Below are 12,057 nucleotides of genomic sequence, written 5' to 3' on the forward strand. Positions count from 1 at the left end.
TGCCTGCCTTGCATAGGAAGTTACCTTACATAATGGGAACTGCAACCCATGTCCCCCTAGTCTTACTACTATTTAACAGGTATTTAAGTACTATATTCTTCATATCCAAAATTGTGTTTCATATGAAGGTTTTCAGTGACACTCTTTGGATTAGAGAGTACCTCAACATTGGCTAATGGCGTATTGAAAAAATGACCTGTGAAAGACCAGTCTGGTGATAATTTCAGTGAGGCTGGGCATTCAGAAGCTAGTTGTGTGGAAGGCTGGCTGGCTACTTCCGCACACAGAAGCCCAGCTGAAGTGCGTGGGACCAGCAGGCCAGGGAGGGGGAGGGGGAATTGCAAATATGTTTCAGGCCAGGGCCGCAGCAAGAGCAGCAGAAGGGTATCTCTTCTGGTAGAGCTCATTAGCACCAAGGATAGTGGTTTTATTGTTATTTATGCACATGTAATGACTGTCATCTCTATTGGCCACTTTTGTGACCTCTTACAACACCTAGCATGGATAGAGTTGTAAATGACACCCTCTTAATACTTGCTGAATTAAACTTGTTCATAAAGTATATGGGATTGTATATGTATGGGTGTATATATACACATCTGTACTGAATTTTAACATTAGTACTCTTTTATGGCAGGGGAAATAGAGCTCAGCTAACCAAATTCTTCTGTTGACATAGAACTCACCTGTACAAGGACAGTTTGCTGTATATATCATGTTTTCATTTAAATGCTAATGGTGCTACCTCACTGATTTAACCCATGTACCAGCTCATTAATAGGATGAAATGTTTTGACAGAAGAGATTCCCTGAGAAAAGTTGATCAATCATGCAGGACTCTATAGAACGTGGAGTCATATTAATAATAGTACCAGGAAAGAATTTTTTTCATCTATCCGGTCTTTAGAATTCACTTGGAACTGGGACATTATTGTGGATTTGGGGGGAAATGTGGTCTCGTGCTGTGGTTGCATAAATGAAGAATAATTTTGAGGTTTAGGCTATGACTTAGAAATTTATGATTTTTTTTTTAAGAGTAGGTACATATAGTTGAATGGAACAAATATGTGCCACAGCAATGAACCTCCTGAAAGTGGGTTGTGCAGAGGGGTTGCAGCTAACAGAAAGGGACAGCGGCACACAGTGTAACCAGTGCTGGCACTGCAGTGTCTTGAGTGTGGGGTGAAGCTGAGAACAGTGGTGAAGAAGGGGGAAAAGCCCTTCCTTATAAAAAAGACTGCTTTCTCTTTTCACTCAATAGTTCAGTGTTTATAAAAAGTGCCCCCACCTGACTTTGTACTCTTTTGAGAAGTTTTATTTAAAATTGTTTTGCAAACTCAAACTGGTTATTCCTGCTCTATGAAAGAATAAAGGAGAGTGAGAAGTAATATGTATTATGCTCTGGAGTTTTCCCAGCTAAGTATGGAGCTCACACTGTTTTACTTAGTCTTCACAAGAGGGTCCTGAGACATAGCTTTCATCCTGTAAGTACACCGGCCCTGGGGCTTTACCAGTTTACCAAATAGTTCTTTCCTCAGACCATACCTGCAGTCCTCTCTGCAGTCTGTGATCCTTTGACACACTCCTCCTTTCCATGCACACCGTCAGGACCGGCATGAGCCCATCCCAGGTGCTGTTCTGGCTCAGCCCGGGAGGCTTTTGGTCTTCTGCACGCACCTTGCAAGACCACATGAAGCTCCCTCCTTAACCCTTCCCTCAAACTTGCTGGTGCATTGAACTTCCCACAGCAGAAGCCTTACTCAGTTTCACAGAAATGGGCGGTAATACAGATTGCAGTCCCCTGCCGAGTTTTTACAATAGAAACTTCACAGTTTGCCCCAAAACCCGGAAAGAGCAATGAGCACCTGCACCTAGATTCACCAGTTGTTAGCACTTCACTGTCCCCTCTCCACTTCTCTTTCCTCCTTCCCTCTCCTCCTCTCTCTACACAAATGTATTGCATATTTCCAAGATTTTTGGCTGAACCGAGGTTGACATAATCTGAAGTTCTAAATTCTAATTGCTTTTTAATATTTTTCTGAAAGTACATTATAGACATTATATTTTACTTATTTAGTCTCTTTTAATCCGGATAACCCCCCACCTCTCTCCCTTGTTCCTTTTTTTAAATAGCCCCCCCCACCTTTTTTTTTTTTTTTTCCCCCTTTCTGTCTCTCTTTTTCTTAACCATAACAACTCTTGGTTTGATTCCCTGACTTTGCCATTTGCTATTTAAACTACGAGGTGTGACCATTTGTAGAAATTCTCAAGTCATGCTGTATGGGACTATCTTCAAACACTTGGTCATTGGAGATCATTCCTCCTGCTTGCCGTGCCCCTTTTCAGATTGCCCTTGCAGGGACGATACCTCAGTTAACAAACAATGCCACTCCCTGTGCCTGTGTTAGAAGACAAGACAGCTACACTTTGCGATCATTCTTCATGGTGCCTCAGCACATCCATGGCGGGAGTGCGATAATGGTGTTAGGAGAACCCTGCCATATCCGAGTTCACTGTTGACACTATATGGATAGAATTTGGTATTTAATATGAAATCTGAACAGGGTAATTTGAGGCAGAACAATGCACCTATTAAACTGCAGAGCCAGGAAGTAACTTCGTCTGTGGAAGGAGGGTTTGCAGCAGGGGAATACTGCTGCTTTTGCTAAAATGATTTTGAATTTCCAAATACCCAAATTAAACACATAAGAGATTGTACTTTTCTTCACGTATGTCTGTGATGTTGTTATGTAGCAGTCAGTTTTCATCAAAACATAAATATTTAAGTCACGATTTCTCCTTTTCAATTTTCTTCATCTAGAAGGAGCTGGCAAACAACCCTGACTGTCCTCAGATGTGTGCTTATAAGCTGGTGACCATCAAATTCAAGTGGTGGGGACTCCAAAGCAAAGTAGAAAACTTCATTCAGAAGGTAAAGGGCTGTTCAAAATGCAGTGACTTAAATTAGGTAGCTGTTAATGGGGTATTTTCTGTTAGCACTGCTTTTTCTCACTTATGAGGTAAAAATTATTGCCTCTGTATAATTCCTCTCGTGTTTCTTTTATTCTCCCTAGATACAGCAAAGATAGATGCCAGCAGGTTTTAAGGGGCTTTCTTTGGGGAAGAGCACAGGAGTTTTTTGTTCCAAGTGCTTTCCCAGTGGTTTGCCCAGCTGTTCTGCAGACAATGCTTTTGCGTACCATATCTCCCCAGTGGGACCTACTGTCCTTGCATTGGCTGGAGGTAGAGGCCAGGCCTTCCCTGGTGAGGGGCTCCTCTGTCCTAGCTCAGCTGGCCCCCCACTGCCACCCCAACCCGAATCTCTCTCTTGACACACTTTTTTACATACTTGGCACTTTCTCATGGGATGTTTTCTTTAGAGGTCCTTACTGGGAATAGTTCCCCTTTGAACCTAGGGTGACAGAATCTGAGGGTCCAAATTCTGATTACCTCTTTTTTGTGTCTTCTTTATTAAAGTGAGAGTAACATGGACAATTTGATCTAGAAAGAGGGGAGAATTGGAGCTCTGTAAATATGTACACATGTTGAAAACACATAGGGAATATGAAAAGTTTCTTCGGTGTCTACTTTTCCTGTAGTGTAGTGTATTTTTTCTGTTAACCATTATTAAGAAACCCCTGAACCCACAACTGCTCATGTTTGTTCCACCATAACTTTTCTACTGTTAAGCTGGAACTGCTCTGACATTTTTTTTTTTTTTAGAAGGGTCCTAATGTGCTGGAAACTGTGATTACTCTTGGGCCTGCTTACAGCTGGCCCACGATAGGCACTCTGTAAATGTTGGCTTCCATCCTTCCTCTTGGATCACAGTAATAGATTAACAATCTAGTTCGTCACACGTGTAATTGATGAAGTCCCTTCTGTTCGTGGAAAAAAATTATATAGTTGAAGATTGTCCAAAAGTATTAAAGTACTCACTGTTCAGTGCATTTTTTTCTCTTCTTGGGAAAATTTTGTAAAATTTAAATAATGCAGCAATTAAAACCACATTATATACATGGTTGTGTGTGTGTGTGTGTAGTTCAGTAACATGGGAGTATAAAAATTGATGGAGAGTGCTTAATAATTCTTTTTTAAAAGATTTTATTTATTTGAGAGAGAATGAGAGAGGGAGAGAGAAAGCACGAGAGGTGGAAGGGTGCAGAGGGAGAAGCCGACCCCTGCTGAGCAAGGAGCCTGATGCGGGGCTTGATCCGGAACTCCAGGATCATGACCTGAGCTGAGGGCAGTCACTGAACCAACTGAGCCACCCATGCGCCCCTGTGTGTAATAATTCTTGATTTAGATAAACATCTTATTCCAAAGAACCAGGATTCTTTAGTTTCAGTACACATTATAGTCTACCTCATAGTATTTCTTTGCATTGCAGAGAAGAATGACCATATATAGTCTTATAGTAGAAGGAATCGAGTTGGCCTTTGATCACTGAGATATAGAAAAAGGTAAAAATAGGTCAGGTCTAGCAGGAGTTGATGTGGGATCGGAATGTGCACACCATGGTTTTTTCAGTTCTTGATAAATTGTGCTGCCTTTGCAAGGAAGGATTGTTTCACATTTCACAGGGAGATTTTTCTTTTTCATTCGTTTTACAAAATGGTAATGGGATGGAACTAAAGATTTCTAGTCAACAAAGTGGTCTTTTCAAACCAGGTGTATGGACGTTGCATGGGTTAATTGGGACGTAGAAAGTTAGTATGTTAACGACCTTAGATTTTTGCTGTCTTACACTACTTTTCTTTTTTTTTAAAAGCAAGAGAAAAGAATATTTACAAACTTTCATCGCCAGCTTTTTTGTTGGATTGACAAGTGGATTGATTTGACAATGGAAGACATTAGGAGAATGGAGGATGAAACTCAGAAAGAACTAGAAACAGTAAGACTTCTCCTGTTTGTGGAAATTCTCTCATTTCCCCTTTCTAAAACTGTGTGCGTGCTGAGTAAGCGTAGACTTAGGATTAAGGAGAATGTCATTAAAAGCTGTTTTTTAATATTTACCCTCATCAAAATCATTTTTCTTAGACACTAACATCCCTCGCATGTTCTGATTTCTCTTTTCTTGAGAAGTACTTTCTACTTCTGTGAAAGTAGACTAGAGCTTTATTGATCTAGAGTTGGTTACCCATAAAGTGCCTAGTGGTTCTGTATTCTTTGTCATGCATTAGCTCTCTCTTATGGTTCATAGTCCTTTTAGGCACTCACTTTATCAGACCAAGTTGCCTTTGGCTCCTATCACTGAAAGTTACTGATGTTAGCACAGTAAGTCGTGCTTCCCTCTTCTGTGGAAAAGATAAGCCTGGCCATATTGTCACAGATGCCAGAAATGCCTCCTTCCCTGCAGCTAGCACTGAATCCTTAGCTCTTCATAAACTTTAGGCCGAAATTGAGGTGATGCTTGGGCTGGAGGTCAGCATGCCATGTTTCACAGTTAAAACCTGCCCTAGCTCCGGCCCACCACCAGTGAGCAGGGCAGGCCCTGTGTCCTGTGAGCGCCCCCTTTCTGCCAGGGTTAGATTCTTCCCACTTCATCTTAGAAGTGTCTGGTTTTGTTTTTGCTCTGAGCTGCACTGCTTTTCAGTTGAAAGTAAGGCCCTCCTGGGGGGAAGTGAACCCAAGGAATGTCCGGGATAGGCTAGTGGTTTCCATGCAGTCATCCAGAGTCCCGCCAGCAGTCCCAGTTTTGGAAGCCCTGCAGACGGGAGTGTTTGACAAACGCCTGTGTGTGAGGCAGGACCCCCACTTAATCACAGGAGAATGGCAGCAAATCAGGTTCTTTGGCACAAAAGGCAATCTATTTGTCTGGCACACAGCATTATAAAGAATCTGTGTTTAAAATTGCTTACTTTTGGTGATTACAGCAGATCTGCTTCTAATTAGCTTTATACAAACCTTCTGAGAGGACTAGGACATATTTTCTTTATAAGGCAATAAAATGTTTTAACCTTATCTTATACAGAAAGTAAACTTTCGGCAGTCTCCAACTTATGAATGGATTTTGTTCCAAAGTTTTAAGTTGACTTTTTGGAATTTGGGATATGTTTTACCATGGAGACAACATTATAAATTGGAGTTTGATTTCTAGGCCAGACAATAGAAGCCTCTTTGACCTCCATTTCTCATACTAATAGTATGACTCTGAGTTCTGGATCGCAGGAGTAGAGCGATAGAAAGGCAAGCATGGAGGGCTCTCCCTCATCCCCTTAGTTTTAGGCTGGCCCCTAATATTTAAACCAGCAAGAGTAAGTCATGGATACTTCCTCTTTCCCCTTGTCCGTCTCCCACTTCTGTCTCTCCTTTTTCAAGAGTCCAGTGCTTCCCTAAGAAGCACCCCTTCTCCTACCCAGTTTTAGTCCCTTTTCCCTTGTCTTGCCTGATTCTGCTCCCTCTAGGTGCTCCAGGCTCCGGAGACACCTGTCAGCTGAGCAGCCCCCCAGCCCCCCTGAGCAGCTAGGGGCATGGTGACCATGCTCATTCCTACTACATTCACGGCATAGCCTTGGTATCTTCAAAAAGGATTTGCCAGTGTTGAGATAAAACAAAACATACTTATTTTTCTTGGTTTGAACTCTCAAAGAGGAGTTTTGGTTTTGGTTTTGATTTTTTTTTTTTAATATTTTATTTATTTTGAGAGAGAGAGTGAGCGTGAGTGCAAAGGGAGAGGGAGAAGCAGACCCCTGCTGAGAAGGGAGCCCATTGTGGAGCTTGATCCCAGGACTCTGGACTGGGAGCCAAAGGCAGATGCTGAACGGACTGAGCCCTGTAGGCGCCCCTGGTTTTGAGTTTTACTCTGAGAGGACTGTCCATAGCATGAGGAAAAGAGGTCATGGTTGGAGGGTGAGGGATGAAACCCTCCCCGGTTGGAACTGAGTCCTACTTACCTCTGGACCTCTCAGACAGATCTCTTCCTTCAGAAGGGTGTCCTTACTTGCCTACCGAGTTCCCAGTCTCAGGACACAGAGCATTCCCAGTGTGAACACAGTGAGTGCCCTGATGAGGTGGGGACGCTCGCTCCTGTCTCTTGACATGGGCCTGCAGGCTCAACTCTGCTTCTTCATGCAGGTCTGTAAGGTAGACCGAGTAGTTACACAGAAGCCCGGTTTATTAGAAGATACCATTGTTGTGCCTGCATGGCTCAGCCTGACTGATTCCCACATGAAAATCGTAGAAATCTTTTGTTGGTTCAGGGTTTGGGGCTATGTGTCAGTTTCTTTTAAGTATTTCCAAAACATTTTAAGGCAATATCAGCATTCTTTGCTGATCATCGTAATGTAAAATCCCACTTAAGTTACTGTGCTCTGGGTCATTGGGGAGTGCTTTATTCCACATTCACGTTGCTGCTGCTTAGAGCCTTGACAGTTGGTTTGTGAGCGTCTTCAGACTCTGGGCAGTAGCACGCCTACAGGCCACAGCGCCCTACCCAGAAAGCACCTGCCTCATGACGGGGTCTTAACATTTCCAAGTCTTCGCCACCAGAAGTTTCCCCTTTTCTTGAGGTCCTGTTTCCCTGAGACCTGATGAGAGAGTTTGATACATTGTACTCTCTTCTTAATTCACAAATATTTTAAGACTTGGATTTCCTTCATAAGGGTTTTGGCTCTGGAGAAAAGGAACAGCATCTTGAGACCTTAGGCATGATAGGAATGTCCCTTCCTGGAATCCTAAAGAGAAATATGGGTTTAAGGCTCAGCTGCTAAAGAAGTACCGAGGGTAAACTTACTGCCTGTTTGTTCACAACTGGCACTTCTGGGGGGCGGGGAGAAGTGTTGAGGTTTAGAACTGTGTTTATTACATCTGTTCCTTTTTCTGTCCATTCTTTTCTGATTTTCTCATTGAGGTTTTTGGAATTGTCTGTGGTCTACTATACGAATGCCTGTCCTTTCTGATGCATCCTTATGTCCTTTGTTTTTTTCGTACATTGTTCCCATGCTCACTTGTTCTTCCTTTTGTCCTCCCTCTTTTAAATAAACTTCCCATGAAGAACAACTCTCAGGGACTCTAGTCTCGGAAGCAGCAGAGGTGGCTACACCTCATGTCTTCCTGTCTGGTCCAGGGACTATGAGAATCTGAATCAGACTGTCAGGGCATTTTCTCACATTGTATTAGTGAACAACAGTTCATTTACCCTTGGCTGTCTTTGATAATTTCATACCATCTGCAGGCTTTTGTTTCCTGGATTCAAAAATAGATATACATTTTTTTTTGTGTTGTTGTAAGAAAAGCCTTTTGCAGGATTTAGATAGCCAACATTACGAGAGGGGCCTCAGAACTTCATTCTCAGTGTGTATGTGGTGTTATGAACAGGCAGCAGTTATTCACAATCTTTCCTAGATCCTTTCTTCTGCCTTCGCTTACTAACCCAATTTAGAGTCTGTGATTTCAGCAGCTCATGATTTTATTTTACGTTTAGATGCGTAAGAAGGGTTCCGTCCGAGGCACGTCGGCTGCTGATGTCTAGATGAGTTCCCTGTAGGGTCAGAGACAATATCAAACTGTGTAAGTGAAGACCCGGTAAAAAGAATGTTTAAAAACCAGTACCTTGTTGGTAATGGGTAGTTAACTTGCTGAGCAGAGACTAAGTATTAAATGTGGTTTAATTTTTAGAATTTAAAGAGATAACATATTTTAGAGATTGATATGGAACACTGAAGTTACTTAGAGTTTTATTCTGTGGAACAGGTTGAATATAGTAATCTCCAGTTAGTGCTTAGTGTTAGGGCCAGAAACCAACTGTCAGGCATACTCATTCATCACATAGTGTTGTCCTGGAAGCCAGCTGATTCTTCATTGATGGCCAGTTAATTGACCTATTTCTCAGTAGGACCATATGTGGTTAGTAAGGAAATACATAAAAGCATTCTAAACCAAACAGAGCTCCTTCGTCCCATATCAGAAGAGATCCCCATACCAGAATCACCTTAGTGATTCATTGTAGTTGAAATTTTTTCTGAATCTCAACGTCTTCCTTCATGTTGAATCTTCAGTTACCTTTACAGTTAGCTTTAATATGTATAAATATGCTTTGTTTTTCACAATAATATAAAACATTTCTCTGGCTTCATTTCCCTAACATAAATTTATATGCTCAGATAAGAGATAGTCCTTGAGGGGAGACACAGGAAAGCAGCATGAGTAAACACAAAGGGACAGTCCACTACCGCCAGTTATTACTGGTTGTTCCTGCTGAGGAAAAGCACAAGACAAAAAACCACTCTCCTCCCTCACTGTGGTTCTCTGGTGCTCCTTACGTGTGCTACCTGCTCTTTAGTTATCGAATTATCCAACAGGGGAGAATTGAAGTGTTCAGTTGTGAACACAAGTAGTTGTACAAATGAGAATAAAGGAACTCTACCAGGATTCCTCCAGAGCCCTGTCTTTAAATACGGTGTTCATTTAGAAAAAAAAAAAAAAAAAGATTTGTTACTTTTGTTAAGTTCTTCTAAGTTCTGTGACTTACTTCTACTTCCAGTGTATTTTCTCCCTGATGAAACAAAATGTTATGTCACAGTGAGACCAAAATCTTCAAGAGATTAAATTTTTTTAAAGTAGTAATTGAGGTACATTTTCTGCCAAAAGTTTTGCCCCGTTGAGGATTTTTTTTTTCTTTTTCTGGAGATGTATGTGACACAATAACATTTTTTGAGTGTCTCTGTGTTTTAACATATTGCCCTGTCTTTCGCTTTTTTTTACAGTTACGTAATCAAGGTCAAGTGAGGGGAACAAGTGCAGCCAGTGATGAGTGAAGAAGAATCTGACCAGTATCTTGCAGTGTTGATGTTTCCCAGACATGTGCTTGTGATGATGTACTCACTTGCACAGGTTTCCAACCACGTGTGTATATATGTTTGTGTGTGTATAAATCTGTAGCTGTATATAAAATGCATGTAGAGCTACAGATCAAGATACACACACTTGTGTATATATGTACATACAAACATACTGAAAGGATTAGTACAATTTCTCCAAAGTACTGTACCTATCTTCAGCAAGAATGCAAAAGAAAATATTTTCAATATATATACCTGGAACAGATTTTAATAATTATCAGAGTAATACCATTAATGGACAAATTGACTGCAATGTAATACTAGCTGGTATGTTTCATAAATGTCAAATTGTGGACCAATATATATAGCCTTTTATTACTTTTCTGTTCTTTTAAATCAGCCTCTTACAAATTTTTATTTTAGTCCCATGAGCAACAGACTCCCACAGAAAAATGTATTCAAAATCTTTTGGTATTCCAATGAATCTGGAATGTAAACTTTGAATGTATTTATAACGATTTATTTCGGGATGGTTATTATCTTAAATTCAAATTGGACAGTGTCTATTAGTAAGGAGTATAGTTACCGGCCAATTTTTACTTGTTTGCCCTGAGGGGGAAAAAAATCCTTAAAAAAAAATTCTGGTTTTTATTGGATTTTTGTATTTTAAATTTCAAGTATTTTTCTACATCAAACGTAACAAAAATGGAGTTGACGGTTTGTGATTTATAATAAACACTATACAATTTTCAGGCTCCTGTTAGGCAAACAAAGAAATTGATGAAGAAATGAATAGCATCATAGGCTGTAGGAAAACTTGGAAGTAGAGCACTTCCATGGAGTCTTGTTTCTGAAATGACTGTTTTCTGAAATTAGAGCTTGGAAACTATGCAAATGATCTAGATTCCTCACAGCTGACACACTAGAATGCAGATAGTGATGACGGTTTTTTGTTTTTTGTTTTTGATTTTTGTTTTGTTTGTTTTTAAAAGTTTTTTTTTTTTTTTTTCTCTTTTCATATTGAAAATACACCCTGAGGGGAGGCACTGCCTTTGAGATGGTGGGTAGTGGAATTTCGCCTTTGAGAAAGCGGATCAGAGGCAGCTGCAGGCTGGTCTCCTTGCGTGGGAGGTCCCCCTGAGGGGCCAGTGCTCTGCCGCCCACGCCCACGGGGAGGTGCTCTCTACTAGGATGCCATTGGAACCTGTCATGAGTAAGCGTCACGAGCGTGCGGGTTAGCAGCCGCTGCCACCTTGTCCTTCTTCCTTCTTTAAGAAAGGAACCATAGCTAGGTAAGATTTTTATCAGCTTTCTCTGTCCAGATTCTGTGACAGATTCCCTGTCAGTCGTGGAAGCTTGACTAGAATGATATTGTTGAAGCCTTCCGGTCACAAACTGTCTTCTTTAACCTTTCGTCCCTCTTGCCACACGCTGGTCCCTGTAGTCCTATCACATTTGTAATCTGATTTGCTGACAGTGCTGCCCACCCTGCTCCCCGTTTTCCCACACGCCCTGTGTCCCCACCGCTGTGGTGGCCGCAAGTCAGATGAGGGTGTTGAGTATCACTGCCGCACCGCGATGCCGTTAGCCTTGGCTCCGAGCCCCACATCACATATGTCCCCTGTGTACTCAGGATCAAGACTGATGTTTACTCTCTGGGCACTGTTGTAAGATAGGTGTTGTCAAAGCATAATCATTGTCTGCAAAGTGTTTGGTGCAAGGAAGATTATTGCTAATTTTGTGAAATAAAGAATCTCGCCCTCTCCTTTTAATGGACTAAACTCTCACTGGCGTCTGTAGCATTGTTGGGAGCTTGGGCGCACATGGAAATCCATGCCCAGTGCACGGATTCTAATGTTTTCCTAACAACTGTGGAGATTTGAGGGAATGCGTGGTGAATGTAAAATATCTAGTTTACTTGGCAGTCTCTTGTGTAAATTACAGTAAAACAAAGTAAATGAAATTGAAACAAAAAATAAATTTGATCACAAAATGCCACTTGTGTGCTTGAGTGGTTGTTTCCCCAGTGCCACGTCTGGTTCAGGCACACTGCGGACCACTTCTCTGCCTCTTTCTCAAGACGACTCTGTTGTGCAGCCCTGACGTTCTGGGAAAAATAAAGGAAAAACATGGTTTTTAAAAAATTTTCACTGCAAACTCTTACTCTTGAAATGTGCCTATGCTACACTAACCTGTTACATTTTTTTTCTTAGATAATATTCTGCTATTAAAAGCTAAAGAGAAAACTAAAGAAGGGTTATTTCTTAGTGGTCTC

The 12,057-nt window shown here is 41.3% G+C and overlaps 1 protein-coding gene across 2 annotated transcripts in view; it reads left to right on the forward strand.

The window, feature by feature from the left end:
• Positions 1 to 11,778, forward strand: part of PITPNB (phosphatidylinositol transfer protein beta) — a 64,453-nt gene extending 52,675 nt beyond the window's left edge. The window contains exons 9-12 of one of the 2 annotated variants that reach the window (XM_044244015.1): positions 2,822 to 2,932; positions 4,772 to 4,894; positions 8,426 to 8,511; positions 9,708 to 11,778. In XM_044244015.1, coding sequence (XP_044099950.1) covers positions 2,822 to 2,932; positions 4,772 to 4,894; positions 8,426 to 8,473 — 282 coding nt within the window. In that variant the 3' untranslated portion in view covers positions 8,474 to 8,511; positions 9,708 to 11,778. The remainder of the gene's footprint in view (positions 1 to 2,821; positions 2,933 to 4,771; positions 4,895 to 8,425; positions 8,512 to 9,707) is intronic. The other variant, XM_044244014.1, reaches the window with a different exon arrangement.
• Positions 11,779 to 12,057: the final 279 nt, after the last annotated feature.

This window comes from Neovison vison, chromosome 3, assembly GCF_020171115.1.
Source record: "Neovison vison isolate M4711 chromosome 3, ASM_NN_V1, whole genome shotgun sequence".
Taxonomy (NCBI): domain Eukaryota; kingdom Metazoa; phylum Chordata; class Mammalia; order Carnivora; family Mustelidae; genus Neogale; species Neogale vison.